At 41.1% G+C, this 23,499-nt stretch overlaps 3 protein-coding genes and 1 pseudogene across 3 annotated transcripts; 2 read left to right on the top strand and 2 right to left on the bottom strand.

The window, feature by feature from the left end:
• Positions 1-174: 174 nt before the first annotated feature.
• srsf4 (serine and arginine rich splicing factor 4) lies at positions 175-8,069 on the bottom strand. Its single transcript, XM_088329097.1, has 6 exons — positions 7,835-8,069; positions 5,115-5,281; positions 2,397-2,506; positions 2,108-2,322; positions 911-988; positions 175-837 (listed from the first exon to the last, which is right to left on the bottom strand). Exons 1-6 carry the CDS (start codon positions 7,939-7,941, stop codon positions 432-434), a joined length of 1,083 nt encoding a protein of 360 aa, XP_088185223.1. The 5' UTR covers positions 7,942-8,069; the 3' UTR covers positions 175-431.
• A 1,250-nt stretch (positions 8,070-9,319) lies between these two features.
• xkr8.3 (XK related 8, tandem duplicate 3) lies at positions 9,320-13,839 on the top strand. Its single transcript, XM_088327816.1, has 3 exons — positions 9,320-9,956; positions 11,775-11,962; positions 13,092-13,839. The coding sequence occupies exons 1-3, from the start codon at positions 9,631-9,633 to the stop codon at positions 13,790-13,792; spliced, it is 1,215 nt and encodes a 404-aa protein (XP_088183942.1). The 5' UTR covers positions 9,320-9,630; the 3' UTR covers positions 13,793-13,839.
• Positions 13,840-15,437: 1,598 nt separating this feature from the next.
• Positions 15,438-15,558, bottom strand: LOC148371170 (U2 spliceosomal RNA; annotated as a pseudogene).
• Positions 15,559-17,383: 1,825 nt separating this feature from the next.
• Positions 17,384-23,244, top strand: LOC148371171 (XK-related protein 8-like). Its single transcript, XM_088327817.1, has 3 exons — positions 17,384-17,829; positions 19,557-19,747; positions 21,865-23,244. The coding sequence occupies exons 1-3, from the start codon at positions 17,534-17,536 to the stop codon at positions 22,623-22,625; spliced, it is 1,248 nt and encodes a 415-aa protein (XP_088183943.1). The 5' UTR covers positions 17,384-17,533; the 3' UTR covers positions 22,626-23,244.
• The last annotated feature ends 255 nt before the right edge of the window (positions 23,245-23,499 follow it).

Raw genomic sequence — 23,499 nt, forward strand, 5'->3', positions numbered from 1 at the left:
TTAACACAACCCTCAGTCATGCGTGGGCCCCTAAAAAGGTAAATGTAAATTCCTCTAATTAACAGTAACCATTTGCTCTCTGGCAGTACAAACGTCAAGGCGGGCTTTTATGAAAGGCTGACGGGGGGTCGCTGGTCCCCATTAACCAAATACTGTAAATACCACTCCATATCAAAAAGGTGAGATAATATTTATTTCCAGTCAAGCACAGCTGCACATATTCAGACTATTGGGGGGCAGGGACACATACCACCATTTCAAATATATTAAAAAAAACAAAAACAGTATCACACACTGTAATGTCAACGATCTACAAGAGAAAAAAATAAAGCATATAAAATGAAAACGTCAACGGAAAGCATCTATGTTGGAACAGCGACTTATCAAAAACTAGTGGAAAGGGGGGGGAGGAGAAGCATATAAAATAAAAACTAGGAACGGGAACGAGAGCGGGACTGGGAACGGGATTTGGAGCGGGACACCGAACGAGAAGCGGAGCGGGAGCGCCCTTTGACGGGGGTGAGTGAGCGGGACTTGGACTTTGATTTTGACTTGGACCTCGCTCTGGATTTGGAGTCGGCGGGGGAGCAGGAGCGAGAAGCCCTCTCCCGGTCGCCCAACTCCTCGTCACTTTTAGGGGGATCGCGCCCCTTTGACACGGAACGAGAACGGGACCTGGATCTGGACTCGACCCTGGCGTTTTTGTCATCCTTCTTGCTCCTTGGACTTCGGCTCCTGCTCATGTCTTTCTGGTCCCCGTTGCTGCGCTCTTCTTCCTTCTTGCTCTTTCCTTTACTCTTTTTGCTGTCCGAGTGACTGCGAGAGCGGGAAGCCGGCCTGAAAGTCAAAATATGACCATTTGTAACCTAAAACGCGATTCACCGTTTTAGAAAAACCTCGTCGGACTCACCTGGATCGAGAACGGCTCCGGCTGCTGCTTTCGCTGCGGCTTTGGCTCTTGCGGGACCTGCGGCTCCTGGAGCGGGACCTGAATTAGCCACAGGTCTTGGTTCAGTCATAAACATTAGGGCCGCAACTAATCATTTTATTAATCGACAAATTGGATTTTAAAATGAAATTTTCAACTAATCCAATGCCATAACACATAAATACGTTTTCATAAGCATAGGGACTATGCTGCCAAAACGTAAAAATACATTTTATTTGTTTAAACGAAAGGGATTTTGTGATGCTCACAGGTACGTATGCAGCCTCTGGGAATGATTTCCGTATGATTGATTACCAATAGTTGGCAGAAGTGCCTTTGATCAGATCTATGTCCACACATCGAGGCAACCCAACTTCCTAGTGGTGCTTCTTGCATTTGCTGAATGACTGTGTGTGAAGGAAGCCCTATATGGCATGTGAGCTTAGATAAACAGTGTGGTGAAAGTCAAAAATTATGGAAATATAGTAACAGGTAGTTCACTCTTTAATAGAGCCTATTCATTTAAAAAAATATATATGCCAAAGTCTCATCATCATCATCTGGTCAGGAAGGGATGTGATCGCTATGGTTACAAGACATTGTGATTTAATATCAGGCACTGAGAAGTCTGTAATAATGGTTCCTGAGAAAATAAGTGATAAGGGGAAGGAAAAGTGGAAAACAGTGACAACAATAGTCAAAATACAAAAATGAAGCACTCCTGGAAGTTACAAAATGGTTTTAAGGTTCAGCTTTTTAATCAGCATATTAACCCTTATTGACTGTAGTTTAATAATTGGGATGTTTAGCTACACGCTTAAATATTTTGCATTTTTTTAGTATGTGGCTATTAACAGTTTATGGAATTCCTTATAAACAATGTACACTTGCATGCAAGTACAGTACTTGAAGTCATGTTGGTTTTGCTGGTCTTTTTTTTTTTTTTTTTTAAAGGGTGAATAAACGATACTATTTCTGCTTCAAACAGCTCTCCTCATTTTGAAAACGTCTTCTCGATTTAGGTCACAGCTCGTCATTAGGGTGTAATGGTGGTTCCTGAAGTCAGGCCAGATGAGAACCACTGTGCTCAACTATGAACTTAAAAGTTAGGCTTTACTTTACAGAGCTGAGGATTTCTAACCAAGTGCGTTCCATAGTCCGGAAATGTATCCGGCGTACCTGGATCGGCTTCTGCTGCGGGAGTAGGATCGTCTGCGTTTGGCCCCGGGGCGGTCTTCGATGAGCCGGATCTTTCTGCCGTTGACCTCGGTGCCATCCAGCTTCTCTAGGGCCCGCTTCATGTCGGCGTAGAGCCGGAACTCTATCACGCCTTCGTTCTTTCGGCCCTTGTTTGTGTCTGCGTAAGTCACCTCCCCTGCCTGCCTCATGTAATCCTGAAAACGAGCCGCTCGCCTTTAAATAACGTCTTCCGCGCATTTATTGTTGCTTTCAAACTGCTCAAACGTACCTTTAAGTCCTGCCAGCTGCACCTACTGGACAGATTCTCGACAATGAGCCGATAATCCGTCCTAATGGGTGGACCGTAGCGGTCTCGGCCCCAACGTCCTCCGTAACCACCTTTCGAGTTGACAAGGATAGGGCGACAAAATGAGGACCGCGTAGGATTGTCTATTATACTGAACATCAAACTACTACCACTAAAATAAAACCATTCTGGAAATTTTAAGCTCATTAATTACTTAGACAGAAAAAAAAATAATCTTGTTTATAGTTATTCAAATTGACATTAAAAAAACAATACACTACAAATAAGCTACAAAATGGGCACCAGTGTTTCCCATAGAATTTTGTGAGACCCTGGTGGGTGGACAGTCTGGGGAGTTGGGGGATTCTAAATCCCTACACATTCATCTGGTGCATTTTAGGACAAAAATCAAAAGCTAGATCTATGATGAATGTGTGCCCTTGTAAACTATTGGACTATAAATGCACTAGTTATGAAATGCAAAGACACAGGATACAAGTCACACCCACAAAGCATGGTAAATGAGACAAGAGTTTAATGCAAAGACTAAAGAAGTATCACGTTTTCCGATACGTTACTATTCTAAGATGTTATCGACGGATAAACAGACCATAGCACTGATATGTGATTGTTATATGGTCCAGGAAAAGACTGAGGCGATGTTGGGAGAGAAGGCAAAAGCAGTGTCGAAGGTCCGGGCTACTGCTACTTAACAAACCACTCTTGCTGAGCCTATATCTCACCAATGCCAGATAACTACCCATGAAACAGATGACCTGGATATACAACTCGTTTTTTAATCATCACAGACACCTGGCTCATTTCAAGGTTGCCCAAAGCTAGTGTGCTATTAGCCTGCGCTCTCTAAATCACCATCTTACACTAAAAGAATAACCCTACAATTTTGTACAATGACAAAGACCAATTATTCAACTGCAATTCTATGTTATTTGTAGATGTTAGTTGTTATTTTGTTAAGAGCCGTATACTCTCAGTTAGTAAGGACGTCATCAAGGTAAGTTTGACCCTCGGGGGCTTTTGTAAAAGGAGTGACGCCACTCAGGGGATTTTCACGTTTTGCGGTACAGTTCTCGTCCCCTTTAACCGCGATTACATTAAAAAATGATTACTATGTTTTCATACTACATATTTGTGATACTCTGGCGGGACCAGTGAAACCCCGTTGGCCTGCCAGAATCTTTCCATATATGGGAAACACTGGGAACCATTAAAAAAAAAAAAAAAAAAAAAAAAAAAAAAAAATTAAATGGAAATAGTTTTCGGTCTACTAAGCTAGCCTAAAGACATCTGAGTGTTAGCATAAATGTTCTGTTTTGAGGCTGAACCCACATCTGTTCCTAACCCCCATGGCATCCTCACCACCCGGCCTGGGCTGGGCCTAATGGCAATAGCGGTCTTCATTCACAATGGCTCCCTTTTTTGGTCTGGGGCCCCAGAATGGTCAAACCACACTCTTGGAAAGGGGGGACACCATGGCCAGCAATAGGGCGGGCAGCCAGCAAAGGACTCTTTCAATTGAAACATCGAGGTACTTTGTTAAATCTCTACCTTTAACATTGACAATCAACTTTAAAAATTAGCAACATCATTCACATTATACAATATGAGATTTACAATATTTGGTAGCTACTTTACAATTTACTACATTTTACTTCAACTCGTTGGTGGCTCGGGTACACTCAACCCTATAAAGAAATCTCATTTGTAATTAGTTTAAAGGGACAGCGTTTCATTTGGCAGCAAAAACTGCACCGACTTAAATGACCAGGAAAAATCAATTATATATTCTCCGTAGTTTTGTATTCTTACTTGTGCTTTGTAGCACTCATTTACGGTTGCACTAGACCGTACAGCGACATCTACTGGTCGAATATTACTTCACCCGACTATAATATTCTGTTGTTTTTTTTTTTTTTTTAAAAGGATCTGTCTAGAACATTTTTGCTATCCAGAGACCCTTTGTTTCTTGCGATAGCCCGGCCCAACCAGGCCCACAGGTATAAAAACTCAGATCCGACCGATTAACTCGATTGAGGGACCAGGCCCAAAGTAAACCTGAATGTTCACTTCGACACCCAAGCAGAAGTACGCGCGGCACCAAAATGCAAGGCTGAGGTGTGGCTTTGGGTTTACTTTGGGTCCGTCCCCCAAATAATAATTATACGCTGTCCTTTTCAGGGATTAAGATATTCAATTTGGCTTTGCCATAACTGTTAGATTCATGTGTTTATTGGAAAAAAAATATCTAAAAAAAAAAAACAGATATGGGAATAAATCTTGGCTAATGTGTAATTATTTACTATGCACCTGAATACAATTGTGATTCTTTTTCTACATATATACATGTTTGTTAGTACTCAAAACACTTTTCACATTGCAACGTGTAAAAGATGACTCTTTGTCTTCTGTCTAGGAATCAAAAAGGGAAATTAAGGCGCCAAAACTTTAATTATTGCATAACGAAGCGGAGGAAACAATACCTCTGCGGATACAGTTTTTGTTGAATGGTGAAATTATTAATAGTACCAAATAGCTTAACTCCTTTTGTTTTTCCACCGATGCAGACGCACACAAGCCACCAAGGACAAAACTTTAGCAACACAAGAGTCAATTCAAATACATATTTGTATAAATATATAAAAATATTGCATAAAAGCCATATTCTGCATGCAGACTTACTCCTTCCACCTCCACCTCCGCCACCACCACCACCACTGTAGCCTCCGTCACGACGGGGTCCTTTGGTGTGCTCCACGATTACGCGCTCCCCGCACAGTTCCTTTCCGTTCAGGTCGTACACGGCATCGTCTGCGTCACGCGGGTCATCGAATTCAACGAACCCATACCTAAGGGGGAGGAACCTCGTCATCGTGGCACAAAATAATTCACACTCACAATACCAAGGAAAAAAAAACTGGTGTCGCGCAGGTCAGCAAATTAAACGAACAGATACCTAAGGGGTGCCCTTCATTAGAACGAGACTTAAAACATACAAAAAAGCGCATAAATACGAAGGAACAATCATTGGGAGATCAAATTTAACAAACTGATACCTAAGGAGAGTAACTTGTTCATTATGGCACAAAATACTTAACACATAAAAACGGAGAAAAAAAAAAATCATCTGTGTTGCACAGGTTGTCAAATTCATCGGGCGAATACCAATGGGGGCTCTCATTTTATTATCCCTGAAAGAAAACATTAAAAAAAGAAACACAAACACAGCACAAATCATCCAATTCAACTGACCAATATCTCCAAATTCAACAAACCCATACACAAGTGGGCACTTGTTTCATTATCACGGCACAAAACACTCCAAGAGACGCAAGCAATACAAAGAAAAAACAACATGCCGATAGGCGAGTCATCAAACTCAACAAACCTACACATGGGAAGACACTTGATATATTAGCAGGACACATTAAAAAGAACCATTCCTAAAAGGGTCACTTGTCTTATTACTAAGGTCAAAAAAGTACTAAGGTCACCGAATCCATACGTAGTGCGATCGCATAACCCTGCGTTTTTTTCCCCCCGAGGATTTATAGAAGGCAAACCCTAAAAAAAAATTTCCAGAAGAGGATGCCGCTTACATAAATTTCACCTCGTAATAATCCTGTAAAAATTTACCTGAAATTTCAACCCTAGACCTACTCAAGGTAAAGTGAATCCTGTTGAACTATTTGGAGAACTGGGACAGTTTTGGTCTCTTTTGAAAGGAAACACTCAAGTTTTATACCCAACTTAAATAATCACTGCAAGTGCTACTAGCATTTAGTAATTTAAGTCAGAACACACAGAAATAGTAGATTTATTCGCGACAGATTTTTTGTTTGCAATAACATGCAAGATGAGTGTCGCCTGCGCATCTTAGCTGGAAAATAAGCTGAGACAAATGCATGAAGCCTTACCTGGTCCCAGGTCAAGTTTGATTACAATCTGGAAAACTAAACATTAGTATTTTTCACATTTTTCCAAGGGTATGTCTGCAGGCAGGTTAAAGTGCGTCACTGGTAATAACCTCTGGCTGCATAAATGGGATTAAAATTGGCCCCACGGGTTGTTATTTTTTTAAGATCTATAAAAACAAAATAGTTGTTAAGACTGCTCTATTCAAAATATTCTTCATTAAACATGTATGTGACATGATGCCATAACCATTTTCATTTTTCCCCACTCATGTTAAAGTGTGTCTACTGGTAGGTCATGAATCAAAGTAATCACAGCAAACCAAAACAAACACAGAAAATGCGCTTTCCTTTTAAAATTGAGAATCGCATCAAAATTGCAACACTGGTAAGAAAAATCGCAATTAGGTTTTTTCCTCAAATTCGTGTAGCCCTGATAAGGTGGGATCCCAGTTCGAATCCCGGCTTGTCCGTGTTACATGCCGAAGTGTCCTTGGGTAAGACACTGAAACCCCAATTAGCAGGTTAGCGCCTTACATGGCTGCACAGATCACGGCCACTATTGGGAAATGTGAAGCATAATGTAAAGCGCTTTGGGTAGTCATTGACTTGAAAAGCGCTATATAAATGCAGATCATTTCACTTGTTTCGTTATAACTAGACTAAGTACGCTTACAAAAAACAATTATCATCGATAGGTCATCAAATTCAACAAACACAAAAAGGGAAAAAAGAAAAGGCAAAAGATAATAAAAAGAACGAGTAAAAAAGAAAAAAAAAAGCAGAAAAAGAGAAAACCAAAGAAAAATGAGGGGAAAATGGTTAGGGAAGGAAAATAATGAGCAAAAAAGAAAAACAGAAAAGGGAGAACAATAAGAAAAACGAACAAAAGAACCGAAGGCGGAAAACCAATCCAATAAAAACCAGTGGTCAAAGGGGAAAGAAACTTATGGAAAAAGAAAATCGAGATAAATAAAAATGGAGGATGTGTCGGCTCTCTCTAGCTCATTTTATGCAAACCGTGTTTTTGCACCTACGAGAAGTTTAAAAAACGCACAGTATATGACAGTGTGAATTTTTGATCATCCAAATCAATATTGTATTAATTTCCCACAGGGAGGCATGTACACTGCCCCTTTAAAGCGGGGGGGTTTATTTAATAGCGGGACAAAACACTTGTCAATAATAAATCACACAGTGTTGGTAAAAACCGCGAACACAAAATAAGTTCATCTGTGAATTTCAACACAGCGCATGCTCACATCGTGACATTGCCACGTTTAATGTTAGCTCCGTAAAGTTAACAGTCTAAATGTAGATTACGTGAGCACGAGAAACGTGCATTAATATACATTCGGCGCCAAGAATATAACTGCACTTTAAACACAATGTTAGCCGTAGGGGCCTGCACAAATAAACAGGCCCATGCAAACACGTTAGCTCAAGCTAACCGACATTGGCATTATAGAAAAGGGGCCGCAGTGTTACCCGTTTTTGAGATCCACTTCCAGTATTTTCCCATAGCTCTTGAAAAATCTTTCGACGTCCTTTTCCCTGGCTCGATAGCTCAACCTCCCGATATAAACCCTGGACATTTTCGCACAATTGTTGGTGTTATAGTTCGACGAGGCGACCCAGTCGGGTCGAAAAAGAACTAGGAGTGCGACAAGCGGAACGATGCAGTTTTACACAAAAGGCCGCGCGAGCGGGCGTGATTGATTTTCTTCTTCGGCGGTAAGAAGGGTTGTAAAAACCCCTTCGCGCTTGGACATCGCTATCCCTCGAAAAAAAAGAACTGTTTTATAAAAACAAATAGGTTTTCATATTTTACAAAGCGACTCAGTCAAGTATGTAGATGCCACAGTTCACCTTAATCTGTCGTTTTGGTTATACCAAGGGTGTCGAATATGCAGCCCGTCGGGCGGAAAAGGCCCGCCAAGGGTATGAATCCAGGCCGCGAGACAACACTGAGAGAAGCGCAAGAGGAAAGTAAGCTGCAGTTTGAAATATGTCCACATGATGTCGCCAAAGTCAGGTGCCACTTGCAGAGCAACTGGAGCTCTGTCTTTCTCTCTCTCTCTCCCTCTCTCTCTCTCTCTCTCTCTCTCTCTCTCTCTCTCTCTCTCTCTCTCTCCTTCTGTCTCTCTTTTGTCCTGTCTCTTTTCTCTCGTTCTGCTTCTCTTTAGGACTCTCTTTTTTTTCCTTGACTTTCTCGTTTCTTTGTATCCTTTGTCCCTCTCCATTTGTCTCTTGTTTTCCTCTCTCTCTTGCTATCTTTCTTTTCTTTATTTATTCCCCTCTTTCCTCCTGTCTCTCTTTACTCTCTTACTCTATTTCTTACTTTCTTTATTTCTTCTCTGTACTTCTTTTCCTATTTCCTCTTCTCTCCCTTCCTCATGCGCTCCCTCTTTCCTTCTGTCTTTATCACTTTCTTTGTCTCTCTTCCCTCTTTCTCTTTAATTTACTAGTCTGGCCCTTCATGAGAGTGTTTTTGGCTAACATTACATTATTTGTTCTATTTTTTTCTAGCCTTTTGTGCACAGATGGGGGGGTATCAATACAGCACTTAGAAAAAAAACAAAAGAAAGAAGGAAAAGAAATCAGAGTAGAAAATAGTAAAAAAGAAAAAAAAGAAGAAACAATGGAAGAGGAAAGTGCCAGGAAGAGAAAAACAAAACAAAAACACTTAAAACAAGAAAAATATTATAAAGAGAACAATTTTAACTCCGTTCACTTTTTTTATGGTCTGCTAAAGAAAAGTAGACAAAATCTGGCAGCAAGATAGCTGAGTGAGGATCATTTATGACAAGTAGGCTAATTTCTCAAAACAAACAAACAAACAAACAAACAACAAAACAATGCATCTTTACATTACGTTTCATATTTTTTGCTTATTATTTAAATCAATGTTTTTAAAATGAATGGGACGCTAAATAATTTGCATTAATTAAAAAAAAAACACCCTTTCGTTGCCGGATGTTGCGCCCTATCACGTGACGTATAAGCAACTGTGGCTGGAACTTGTCCTATTGCCGAGGGATTGTTTTGTTTTCCTAGTTGAGTAGTTTTTTTTTAACTTTATGCAAAACTTTTAAAAGAACATGTTTCGTTTGTCACGGGGGAGGCATGGACCCGACTTGATACCCGTTTATAAGTCTTGATTAAATGCGCTCCATGGGTTGAAAAGAAAGTAAGGTCTCATCTGGAGACAAATAACGGTCCGCTTCGCCTGTTGCTCGTTGGCTAAAAGCGCAGCTAGCTTGCTAATTGGAAGCGGAATCATCATGGAGCGCGAGACTTTTTCAAAATATTCTTGGATCGATTTCGTCTTCTCCGTCATCGGTGTTTGTACGTTCTTAGTGGACTGGGGCTCCGACTTGTGGGTGGCCGTCGAGTTTTACTGCCACGGCGACTTCTTGTGGTTCGGGGCACTGATCGCTCTCATGATCCTGTCTTCGTCCGTCGTTCAAATGTTCAGTTGGTTCTGGTTGAAGTACGATCGCCGACTGCCAGGTTTCCGAAGCCAAATGGGAACCCAAGCGGTTCTTTTCGTGGACAGAGTCAAGCTCACATGCCTGCTGCACGTGCTGCAACTTGGTTTCCTTTGCAGGTAAAAAAAAAAAAAAAAAACACGCGTGCAAAAATGTGTTTTGAAAATAATGTGAGATGCTCAAAAAAGTACCACAGTCCTCTCAAAAAACTCAATTATGTAGATGTAAAAAAGAAATGATCAACTAAACAATAAATAGGTTGTACTGCATTTTTACAGTGCTCAAGTTAACATACTTGCAACTCATTTTCGTTGTTCTAAATTCTGAAGGTTGCAATCTTTTGGTTCCATTTTACTATTGTGTCTCACATGTTGTTGATTCTAAGAAAACATTTTCAGATTTTTAAAGCTTTAAGTTTGAAGCCTGAAATGTGGCAATGGGGGGCAATACTTCCCCTAAGCGCTGTATATGATACAACAGGCTCAGACACACCACAGTTTTATTTTTTACAACATCCATCCATCTATTATCTGCACTGGCTATCCTCAGTAGTGTCGCGGGGGTGCTGGAACCCATCCCAGCCATCTTCGGGCAGTGGGCAGGGGACACCCTGAACTGGTTGCCAGCCAGTCGCAGAGTACATAGGGACAGACAACTGACTCACTCATTCACACCTAGGGACAATTAACCTGGGAATTTGTGAAAAAACCGGAGTGCCCGGACAAAACCCACGCAAGCATGGGGAGAACATGCAAACTCCACACAGGAGGTTCGATCTCATGACCTCAGAACTGTGCTGCACACACGCTAACCACTGTGCCGCCCTTTTTTACAACAAAGCTGCTAAATAATTAAAAAACAACAACTTCAGAATAGACGGATAATTTTCAGATTTTAAATGTTTTCCCAGTAGCATTTATGAGCGCAATTTTCAGTTCAAAAGTGGTTCTTAAACAATGATATTGCTTAAAAACGGCAAACATCACATAAGCGACCAGTAATAACCATCAAATAAACATTGCTTGATTTTTATTTTTGTAGTTGTTATTTATTTAGAAATTTGCTCCGAACTGGCCTGTTAACCGCAGAAGATTCTTAGTATTTTTTAGCTCTGTTGAAATAATACACTTATTTTTGTGATTTCACACATGAACACTGTCAAGCCCAGTGGTTCAAAATGGGGGTACACTTGAACGTACTATATTGGGGGTCTGATTATTTAAATTGTATTTAATGAAGTAGTATGATGCAAACTCAGAACATTAATGACACATTATTTTACTCATTTGACTATATATTTTAAACATAATTAACCAGAAACACAAAAAACATCTGTAAAATAAGTTAAATTATGTTTTTTGTTGTTGTATTACCTAATTTAAAAAAAAATCTAGTAAAAGTTTTTTCAAGGATTATTTTCCCTGTTTTACTTGGACACGTTATTTTTTGTTGTTGTAAAATAAATATTTACGTGATATGTGTTAGGGAAATCACTGAAAAAAAACGAATAATGTATTTAAATATTATTAAGAAAATATTTTAGGTTTAGGCAGAAAATATTTCCGAAAATTAGCACAATTATTCTCCAACTGTAATATAGGTTAAATTTACATAAGATATTTGTACATGCTGGATAAGTAGAATTTGCCTACTTTAAAGATGAATTATCTTACCACTTGAAAGCACTAAATAATTCACACTGTCCCTTCAGAAGGTGTGTCAATGAAAAAGTTTAGAAAATCTGTTCTACGTCATAGCCATTACCCTGTTATAAAGGTTATAATTACATCTGACAAGTGCCGTGAACATGCACGTCTGTTGAGGTGTGGTGGTGACAAAGTATATGCACGCTGTCACATTCCATACCTGTTTTGTTGGTCTGAGGTGTTCACCTTCACTCAACAATCTTCGTGTCACGCGTTTCCCCGTTCATGCAGGCACATCTCGGCAATCAGGCAAGGCTTCCGGGTATGGTGGCGAAAAGAGGAAGGCTCCGAGTATGCCGTGTACCTGACCCACGACCTCAGCATGCTGCGGCTTATCGAGACCTTCTGCGAGAGCGCGCCGCAACTTACGCTAATGATCTATGTGGTGCTGCGCACCAACAAAGCCAGGACCGTCCAGTGTGAGTTGTCCTCTCCTAGTGATGTACACAAAATAAGCACAGGGATCGCCACCAAAATTGAGATCTGTGAGGTTGGGTTCTAAGATCACAGAAATGTTTGATTTCAATTCAATAAAAAGGTTTTATATCGTTAAATACCATTCAAATTTTGCATAGAGCACTATAAGTCTACTTGTTTCTGCCATCTATTGGTTATGTGACGTATTACATCAAAAAGCAACGGTCAACCCATGCATAGTCTATCAGCACCCGCAAATTTCTTGCCGTTTTAAGATAATCAATTATCTATTATTAACTACAAAAACATGTTGTATAGAACAGTATAAGCCTAACCGTTTCTGCCATCTACTGATTATTTGAGGCATTACAACTAACAGTCAACCCATGCCTATTGGTTCAGTGACTGCAAAATGTATTGCTGTTTTACGATAGTCATTTTTCTGTCATAAAATGTTAGAAATCTTGTGTATGCCCGTGTAGGCCTAACATAACTGTTTTTGTCATTTAGTCATGATTTGCAGTAGTAGAACTAAAAGTAACAGTCAACCTGTGCACATTGGCTAAGGCCTTGCTAATTTATTGCAATTTTGAGATCATTGGTTTTCTATCATAAAATAAAAATGTATAAGGCAGTACATGTCTGTAGAAGCCTAACAAAAAAGTTTCTGCCATCTAGTGATTATTTGTGGTACTACAACTGATAGTCAGTGATAGTCAACCCATTCATATTAGTTCAGCACTTGAAAATGTGTTACTGTTTTACCTTGCCAATGCTATGGATAAGAATTTAAAAAACAAATCCTAAAGGCATCGGTATTTCCCATATAATTGTGTTAAAAGACCCAGGTGGGTGGACAATTTATACGTGTCCAGGGGCACCATTAAAACCCGAATTGTGACAATTCTGGTTGGCCATACACACTATTACTCAGAAACAATAAACTATAAATCCTTGAACTGTAAGGTCACATCGCAATGTCCATTAGATTTTGGTTAATCATGCAGCCCTACTTCGCATTTATATATATTTTATTTATATATATATTGGATCCAGGAGGCCCGCCAAAGACTTTCAATGGTATGGGAAACACTGGAAACGTTTTCTTACATTTGGTTTTCTCACTGGCAGTTGTCAGCATTGTGGCATCGACCACGTCCATAGCCTGGATGGTAGTGGACTACCACCGCTGCCTGCGCTCCTTCCTGCCAGACAAGGCCAAGCAGGGCTGGGGTTCCTCGCTGGTCTATTTCCTGTGGAACCTCCTTCTTATCTCACCGCGGGTGGCTGCCCTTTCCCTCTTTGCTTCTGTCCTGCCCGCCTACATAGCAGCCCACTTCCTGATTGTCTGGTCCAGCTTGGTCATGTGGGCCTGGCGGCAGAGGACCGACTTTATGGACAGCACGGGTGGGGAATGGCTCTACCGGGCCACAGTGGGGCTCATTTGGTACTTCAGCTGGTTTAATGTGGCCGAGGGTCGGACTCGAGGCAGGAGTGCCATTTACCATAGCTTCATCACGACTGACGGAGGGATCCTCCTGGCCACTTGGTGGTGCTACAGAGACCCGGTGACTTCCCAATCGTATGCGGTGGCGCTGCTCATCACTCTACCTCTGACCTACTTATTGGGACTTCTCTTTAAATGCATATACTACTGTTGCTTCCATCCCAAACTATGGAGGCCCCAGCTGAGAGAACCGGGACTCCCCAATGACTTGCCTGATGCAGATGTGTCCTTCAGGGAATTTCCAATGCAGGATGGAGTGCCTTCATCCCAGATGCTCAACAAAAGGATGGCGTACAATGCGGCAGTCTTTTACTCCAGCCAATAGAAACAATCAAAGATGAGAAAAAAGAAAATAAAAATAGGGTTGACTCATCTTAGTCTATTTTTGTGTCTACTCAAGACATTTTTGACTCGTGGTGGGAAAAATTAGGTGCACCTGTACACAGGATTCGTTCCTGGAATCGTTGAAAATGTCACGAGGATTACCAGAACAGAGCAGGGGACCCCAGAGCGTTCGTTACAAGTCTTTTATTTGGGGAAGCGTAAGGGTTAGCGGGAAACACGATGACCGTCGAATGTGAGCAGCCACGTCGTGAAGACAACTTCGGAAGACGTAGCCAATCGTAGCGTGGGACGGAAGAAGGTCGAGTTTACCAGGACGGGACTGAAGAGAAGATTGTAGCGTGGGACGGAGGCAGGCAGGCAAAATCAGGTAAACAAGAAGGCAGAGGTAATCGGGAGAGTCTTACGGGGTACAGAATTAATCCTCCCACAAATAGTTCTCCGCGTAACGCGTTTAAAAAGGGAGCATTGACCAATCAGGAAGCACATTCCAACGCGCCAGATGATTACCCCAGGTGGCTCCACTTGGGTAATCATGACAGAACCCCCCCCTCAAGGAACGGCTCCAGAAGTTCCCCAGGAAAATAAAATAAAAATAAACCCACGGCACGTCACAGAGTAACACAGGAAAATCAGGAGAGTCAACTCAGGACAGGAAGAATCAGACAGGACAGGCAGAATCAGAAGAGTTCGGACTCAGGGGGGTCAGATTCAGAAGAGTTCGGACTCAGGGGGGTCAGATTCAGAAGAGTTCGGACTCAGGGGGGTCAGATTCAGAAGAGTCAGACTCAGGGGGAGCAGATTCAGAAGAGTCAGACTCAGTGGGAGCAGATTCAGAAGAGTCAGACTCAGTGGGAGCAGATTCAGAAGAGTCAGACCCAGTGGGAGCATATTCAGAAGAGTCAGACTCAGTGGGAGCATATTCAGAAGAGTCAGACTCAGGGGGAGCAGATTCAGAACAGACAAGACAGGACAGGAAAGACTGGAGAAAATCACTACAGGGAGACTCAAGGCAGGCATGGGAGTCAAACAGGCAGGCATGGGAGTCAAACAGCCAGGCTTGGGAGTCGAACAGCCAGGCTTGGGAGTCGAACAGCCAGGCTTGGGAGTCGAACAGCCAGGCTTGGGAGTCGAACAGCCAGGCTTGGGAGTCGAACAGCCAGGCTTGGGAGTCGAACAGCCAGGCTTGGGAGTCGAACAGGCAGGCTTGGGAGTCGAACAGGCAGGCTTGGGAGTCGAACAGGCAGGCTTGGGAGTCGAACAGGCAGGCTTGGGAGTCAAACAGGCAGGCTTGGGAGTCGAACAGGCAGGCTTGGGAGTCGAACAGGCAGGCTTGTGAGTCGAACAGGCAGGCTTGGGAGTCGAACAGGAAGGCATGGGAGTCGAGCAGGCAGGCATGGGAGTCGTTTGCAGTCATACGGCCGGAGGTTTCTTAGCCAATTTCGCCATGTCGGAAATGACTTGGGGTTTTGGGGTTTTTAAGGGTTATTGTTCTATCTTCGTTATTCATTATCCATTATCCGTTATCGGTCAGTTCATAATACGCTACAAAGCCTAGGAGCCGGGACACTTACTCTCAGCCAAAAGGCCAAGCTAAGGTCCTAGCCCTAAAGCCTTGCTGCGATCATTGCGAATGCACCGTTCCCGGAGGTACTGCAATACCGGGCCGATGCGTGGAGTGGACAGAGCAAGCTCTTATTCCATCTCCGGGTTGCAAAAATCAAACTTGCCGAACTGCACAACAGGAATCGCGCTGCTGATTCAGACTTTTATAGCGGTCAGGGGGCAGATGTACGAACGCGGGGTCCATTCTGGTGGGAGGATTCTGTCACGAGGATTACCAGAACAGAGCAGGGGACCCCAGAGCGTTCGTTACAAGTCTTTTATTTGGGGAAGCGTAAGGGTTAGCGGGAAACACGATGACCGTCGAACGTGAGCAGCCACGTCGTGAAGACAACTTCGGAAGACGTAGCCAATCGTAGCGTGGGACGGAAGAAGGTCGAGTTTACCAGGACGGGACTGAAGAGAAGATTGTAGCGTGGGACGGAGGCAGGCAGGCAAAATCAGGTAAACAAGAAGGCAGAGGTAATCGGGAGAGTCTTACGGGGTACAGAATTAATCCTCCCACAAATAGTTCTCCGCGTAACGCGTTTAAAAAGGGAGCATTGACCAATCAGGAAGCACATTCCAACGCGCCAGATGATTACCCCAGGTGGCTCCACTTGGGTAATCATGACAGAAAATGCTTGAATTTTAATGTTGTGTTTTCAAGGATTGGAAAGTGCTTGAATGTTGGGTAAAGTACTTATCAATACTTTTAAATGTCACCATGTTTTACAAATCTGCTTAAAAATGAGTCCAACATTTCTCTCTGGTAGCTTTGTTTTGCCGTTGCATTTCTTACCTCGTGATTAATGGCAGCTGGCATTAGTTGGTACGGCATTGTCCCACGAAGTGTCATCACCCCCTATGGGACAGGTGCATGCTACACCTAAACATGGCACTATGAAATGCTTATTGTGCAAAGATTACTTATCAATTTTAGATTTTGGCCCGCGCAAAAAAAATATATATGTAGCAATTTCCAGTGGAAAATTGTAATGGAAAGAACTTCCTGCAACTGATAATGTAAGCTACACGTTACCATCATTTTAACTAAAAATATTGACACACGTATTGTTCAGATCCTCAAATAGATTCACAATTTACTCACGTGTCTTGTTAAATGCACACGCAAAATAAATATTGCATATGTAAATCACATATATTTGTTGATCTGCAAAATACATTATTCCAACTAAATTTATTATTTTAATGGTTGTGGCATTGAAAATTCGGCTTTAAAAGTACTTAAAATCTGCTTGAATTGTGCCATGAAAAAGGTGTACGAGCCCTCTTTACTAGCCAATGATGTCCAGTAGAAAAATATTGTCCCATCTACATCTTGAACAATCAAATATTTTAATATTTGATAAGAATAAACAGTCAGTTTTTGATTGATCGATGAATATTATTACCATTTTTCAAAGGATAACATTATTTCAATTTATAATTGTATACCAGTTCCCTCAAAATATACATTTTTAACGCTGAATTGAAGCTGAAAATTCTCTAATTCAAGAATTAACTCAACATTGAAGCTTTTATTTGGTCAGCAGTCGAATGTTGAAGTATTAATCAAGCCTCAAACTTGCTTTAACTGAGGAAGAAGTGGCATTAAAACGTGAAAAAAAAACTGATTATAAAAAAGCTGTTCATCCGTTTAGTAACTAAAGTTGTTGATATGCTAAAACCAAGCTTTAAACATCCTTTAACTCAAGAATTAACTCGGCATTGAATATTTAACTCATTCAGCTGTCAAAAGCCTTTTTTCGCTTTAACTCTGAGTTAAAACTTTAAACCTGTTTTAACTGGGGAGTTGAAAAGTCAGTAAAACTTAAAAGATTAACTTATTATAAATAGCTCCAACTATACATGTATGAATACAAATAGTTGCCCACCCCTGCTTTAAAGCAACTGTGAACAAAACAGGAAACTGAAAGTAAAAAAAAAAGACAGCTCATGTTGTTTTTGGACCTTGTGCCTTTAAGAGTAGTCCTTTGGGGCAGGGTTTCTATCAGGGTGGAGTTCCCAGCTACATGCTCATTCTTTTCTCTTCAAGTTAAGTGTTTGAGGAATTGCCTTGGGGAAAGAAAGCCCGTAATGTAGCAGCCCAGGAAGAGCTATGAGCGTCTTCAAGTTCTCCAAGTTGGATTGTCTCCTCACTTATGTGGGACTGGCCTTCCTAATGTTGGACATTGGACTTGACATAGGGACTGCCGTGTCCCTCTACCAGGAAAAGGAGTACGTCTACTTGGGCATCCTGATTTTTGTCCTCCTGGGCTCTTCCGTGCTCGCCCAGACCTTTAGCTGGCTGTGGTACACGTACGACGACTTTGTGAGGGTGACCAAGGTGGAGAACTTGCTCAGTCCGGGCCAGCTGAAGGCCGTACACTGTTTACAGTTGGGGGTCTACTTCAGGTTTGTGAGGAGATAGTGAAGCAATATTACTCTCCCTCTCTTGCGCTCGCTCTCCTCTCTCTTTCCTCTTCCTGTCTCTTTATTGTCATCATTTTTCTGTTCCTATATTTTTCTGTATCTTTATATTTTCTCTCTCTCTCTGCATCACTCGTTCTTTTATATTTCCTCCCTTTCATTCTTTTTTGCTGCTCTTTTCCCATTCTTTCTTTCTCCTTCATTCTCTACTTGTTATCTCTTTCTCTCCTTCCCCTCTTATGTTTTGTCTCTTCTCCATCTATCATTCTCTTTTTTGCTCTCTCTCTCCCTTTATTTATTTTTATTTTTTTCCCTCCTGAATTTCTCTTTCTTACTTTCTTTATCTCTGTCTCTCTGTTGATTGTTCTCTCTGTCGTTCACTCTGTATTGTTATTTCACTTTTTTATTTCTTCTCTCTCTCTCTCTTTCTCATCTGCTCATTTGGCCCCCAAACTAAAGAGTTTTTTACCCCTACTCTATACAATCACTTCAGTGAATATCTTAATATTGAGAATTTCAGCTTGCCCAAAAAAACAACAACACATGATACAATCTATAGACATTCAAAAAGGTGGCTTTTTCATGAAACCTAAACAAAACATGTGCAAAGAACAAATTTTACTTTGAAAATCTACCTTTCAAATAGTTTGCATTGTAAACGTGGTGGATTGTTTATCTTGCACGTGCACACCCTTATTTAAACTATCTACTTCGTGGAAATGTTCTGACTTTCCGAAAAGCGAACCTTAAGATCAATCTACAGCGATTGTGTGGCACCCCCAGGCAAAGGTAGAAAAAAGGTTATTAATACCACTGGATTTTATAACTTTTTTGATTCGAAGGTGCAATAATAAATAAATGGTAACCAGCTGCTTTTTCTGTTACTGATTAGCACAAAGTTTTAACAGTTTCATATGATTTTTTTATTACTATGTTATTACCAGACTATATTATTAAAAGGTTAAAAGAGGCTTCGTCAACCACTAAAAGGTCTGCCTTGACACTAAATGATTTAATTATAGGCTACGTACAAAAAATTGATTTTGCATGCCATTTAGGAATTAAATATCCTAGAATATCACAATGACCCATCACTAGTGAGCTATTTTTAAAACAGGTCTGCGGGCTACTCAGCTGTTCTAAGGAGGGTACGTGGTGCTCATGAGCACCACATTGATGACCCAATCACTTTCATGAGTATCTTAATTTTAAGAATTGAGGCTTGTCATAAGAAAACGATTCCACAATCTGTAGTCATTCCAAAAAAAGAGAAGGGGGGGTGTTATAGACCCAAATCAAGACATTTGCAAAGAACTTATTTTATTTTGAAAAACTACCCTTTCAAAAACTAACTAGACATGAATTGACTCAAAATCTTTTACTTTGGAAACTCACCCGAGGGTATGATATGATTAGAATATGTAAATAAGTCATAGTATTGAGAGTATGATGTCAACAATACATATGATGGATTTTTTTGATATTTGAGCACTTTCTCAAATAAAATATCAAATTCTGAGCAGCAAGTGGTATTGCGTTTGTCTCGACTCACCGACAAACCACCAAATTACTTTTAAAGCAGTTTCATACTGAAAAAGTGGCAATTTGTAACATTTTAAAATACCATACTAGGTTGCTTGACGTGATAATAATTTCGTAAGTCGCTGCAAGTACAGTCATGAGTGTTTTTGAATCTCCATACCGTCTACCAGACATGCGGCCGTAGTGGAGGTCACTTCCTGCAGCTGCCTCACGGAGACCCGAAACCCGACAGACGCGGCCGTGTACCTGAGTCACGACCTAAGCATGCTGCGGCTCTTTGAGGCTTTATCCGAGAGCGCTCCCCAACTGGTTCTCATGCTTACAATTATGCTGCAGAAAGGCCAGCTGGATCCTCTGGCGAGTGAGTCGGCATTTCATTTAAACTAAAAAAATAACTTTCAAAATTGTTTGAATGTAAATGATCTGCATTTATATAGCACTTTTCAAGTCAATGAAGACCTCCGAAAGCGCTTTACAATTTGCTTCACATTTCCCCCTTTTTACACACTGAATAATCGATAGAGGTGTCAGCCATGCAAAGCAACTACCTGCTATTGGGGGTATTAGGGATTCAGTGTCTTGTCCAAGGACACTTCGACATATAACACGGTGGAGCCGGGAATCAAACCTGCTTGATCCCAAGACGAGCGCTCTACCTCCTGAGCCAATGCCGCCCTATACAGTTTGCATCAATTAAAAAAACGTTATAGAAAATATTTGGAGGCAAATATAGGATTAAAAAATCATTAGGCTGCTAGTAAGTAGTGAAAGGGCGATTTTCGTCCATGGTTTGGACGTTCCAATGTAATATGAAAAATACAGTACCTTGTAGCAGATGAGGCAACGCAAACATTGCATGAATGAAGATGAGTAAATACAGGTAGATACTGATGGCAGATGGAGAACAGCGGTGTCATATACATGCAATTAATGTTATAAGTCGATTTATAATAAACTTAATTTTAAAGTGTTGTTCTGTTATATATTCTGATTATAAATCCTTAATACTTTGCAACAATGTTTTTTTTTTGCGATTCATCGTCTTATTGTGTTTCAAGTTGTGAAACATGGGGCAGGCAACTTTTCAGAGTTGTCTGCCCTGGTGTCCGGTAACTTTTTGTCACGAGTTTCAGACAATGATTCCAGGCTTTAAATTTGAAGCTAAAAAACTGAAAATCTGTAAGAGACCTGAAAATGGGGCGCAGGTTTACTTTCAAAGAGGAAAACTCTCCGAAAAAGCAACATCTACAATAGGATAGCTTAAAAGTAACAATATAAAGGTGTTAGAATGGCCAAGCCAAAGTCCAGACCTCAATTCTATAGAGAATTTGTAGAAAAATCTGAAAAATGCTGTGCACAAACAATCACCATCGAACTTTAAGAAACTTGGTTTCGTAAGGCTGGGCAAGTATTTCGGTTTCAAGATGTGCATAACGTATAGAGAAATACCCCAAAAGACTTGTGGCTGTGATTGCAGCAAAAAGAAATCGTACAAAGCACGAACTCAAAGGCAAGAAATCTTTTTGCAACGCCTACTTTTGTCAGCACAATATTAAATGTTGGATCAGTTTGTTTTCTTTTCACGATTGTGACTCACATGTTGTTGACTCTTAGAAAATATTTTGGTTTTTTTAATGTACGGGTTTGCAACCTGAAAAATGGCAATACCTCTACTTACAAATTTAATCGGTTCTGGGAGTAGCTTTGTAACCTAAAACATTTGTAAGTAGAAATGCCTTTTGAATGTAAATGCGCTAATCCGTTCCAAGCACCGCAAAAGTATATTTTTTAAAATAAATCACAAGAACATAGGAACAAGAAACAAATACATATTAAAATGACATTACCGCACAATAAACATAAAACAAGAGGCACATCATGTAAAAACAAAGAATAAAGAAAGTAATACAATTTTTCATTGACCTTTAATGTGGCCTTTTTTGTCTACTGGTCAGCAGGCATTTCTTAAAAAAGATCAGATTATGTCCTTATTTGACGGTCCATCAGAAATGACAGAAGATGTCATTATAATGTGCAATACCCTGACTTGTCAACACTTTTTCTGGGTGATTCCTTTCCACAAATTCTGAGACTTCATGGAATTTTGCCAAATTGTTTGGGCTGATGGAATGATGGCTGCATCCTCCTCCTTGTCATCTCTGAACTCCCGTGCAGGGCAGTGTGTGTTTTCATATCTTATTGCTTTGTTTCGATGGCCCAAAAATTTCTTTCTCCTCTTTTCTCCTGGTCCATTATGAGCGATAGCTCTTCGTAGCGGTACCATACAGTAGATTTTTTACAGAGCTGTAAGGGGACACAAAGAGCATACCGGGTTTTACGAAACACACCGGTTGCCAGGTAGAACTTTGCGAGCGGCAAATGGCAGCATCTACTGTACTGTATTTTTGACTTTGTATTGTGAAACGCCTTTGTAACTAAAGGCAATATTTGTTCTTGCCATTCTAATGTTGTCCTCAGTGTTGAAAGCCTTGGGTTCAGCTTCAGCCATCGCCTTCAGTGTGACCACCTACCACCGCTCGCTGCGCTCTTTCCTCCCCGACAAGCAAAAGCAGCTCGTTGCCTCGTCCTTTGTCTACTTCACATGGAACCTTCTCCTCATCTTCCCCCGGGTGATCGCCATCGCCCTCTTCGCCTCCGTCCTGCCATGTTTTGTCTTGAGCCACTTCATTTGCTCCTGGACGCTCCTCCTCATGTCCGCCTGGCGCTGCAAGACCAAGTTTATGGAGAACCCGGGGGGCGAATTGCTCTACCGGGCCACCGTAGGACTCATTTGGTATTTCAACTGGTTCAACGTGGTGGAGGAGAGGACTAGGTACAAATCGAGCTTGTATCACGCCTTCATCCTGATGGATATTTCCCTCCTGTGCGGTTTGTGGTGCTGGAGGATGCACACGCAACCCCCTTCTTTTAAAATACCCCTCTTTTATTCGTGCGTCATTGCAGTCATTGTGTTTGCGCTTTACATCTCTGGTCTGATACTTAAAATAGTCTACTACAAGTGCTTTCATCCCAACCTCACTAAAAAGGAGCTAAAAGGAGACGACGGAACCCCTTCCGAGAGGGCGGCCATGTTCTCGGCCAGCGAGGAAGGCGGCCTTCCTCAGATAAACAATCGCAGCTACGTCGCTGAAAATGCAATGGACAGCGCCGTGGCGCAAAGTGACTCCAAAATTTGCAATAAAAGAATGAGGAAGCTGGCGGAGAATTTCTACTCATGACAAATGGGTGACCCACACATGCGTGCACTCAGCTGGATGTCACGGGGGGGAACTTCTCAAAACTCAGAAACATTAGGACGTTTATTCTTTGGACAACTCGTTACAAGTTTTGAAGTTCTTCTCTATAATCAGTATTGACAGAAGACGGTGCATAGTCCGGACATTTTATGGCCCTGTGTTGAAATGATAAGTGCAAAGAATATGAAAGCAAAACTTACAAAACTTGGCATTTTGTACGCTTAGTTATTTTTGGTCTTATGATCCCACATTTTTGATAGGCGCTATTCGGATATGAGTCATGTTTGAATGACAACTTTGCCGAACTTACTTTTACTTCATATGTTTTGGTTCTTTAAAACTTTTGCTGTGTGTGACTACCAAAAGTTGATTGGCTAAGTTATGTCTGGGGAGATTTATCTATTTATTACAGGGATCAGAATGGAGATTTTCATTTTCAGCTGAAATAGCCAGGGTCCAGGGGCCGCAGGCCCCGGCCAGGTCCAGGGCGGAGCCCGGTGGGGGGCTCAGGGGGGCTAAGCCCCCCTTGAAGCCAACAGCATTTATCTTATTTGCTATGTGAAAATTGCACTAGAATGAATTAAATCCAACAAAACAGAAACCATGTATTTTTTTCAGTTTTAAGATGTTTAAAACAATTGGGGGATTACAATGTTACAACCATCACCATTGTTGTTGTGTTTTGATGATGAAGATGGACCTTGTATTTAGCTACTAATCAACAATATATATGAAAATATATACATTAATGACCATTCATCATTAATTTGAAAATAGAATGCATTAACTGAACATGCTTAAAGAAAATACATGTCATAAATTTTGTTTATCCTGTTCTAAATATTGTATAAACACA

The sequence above is a fragment of the Urocampus carinirostris genome, chromosome 2 (assembly GCF_059441175.1).
Source record: "Urocampus carinirostris isolate Australia breed hairy pipefish chromosome 2, RoL_Ucar_1.0, whole genome shotgun sequence".
NCBI classification, from domain to species: Eukaryota; Metazoa; Chordata; class Actinopteri; order Syngnathiformes; family Syngnathidae; genus Urocampus; species Urocampus carinirostris.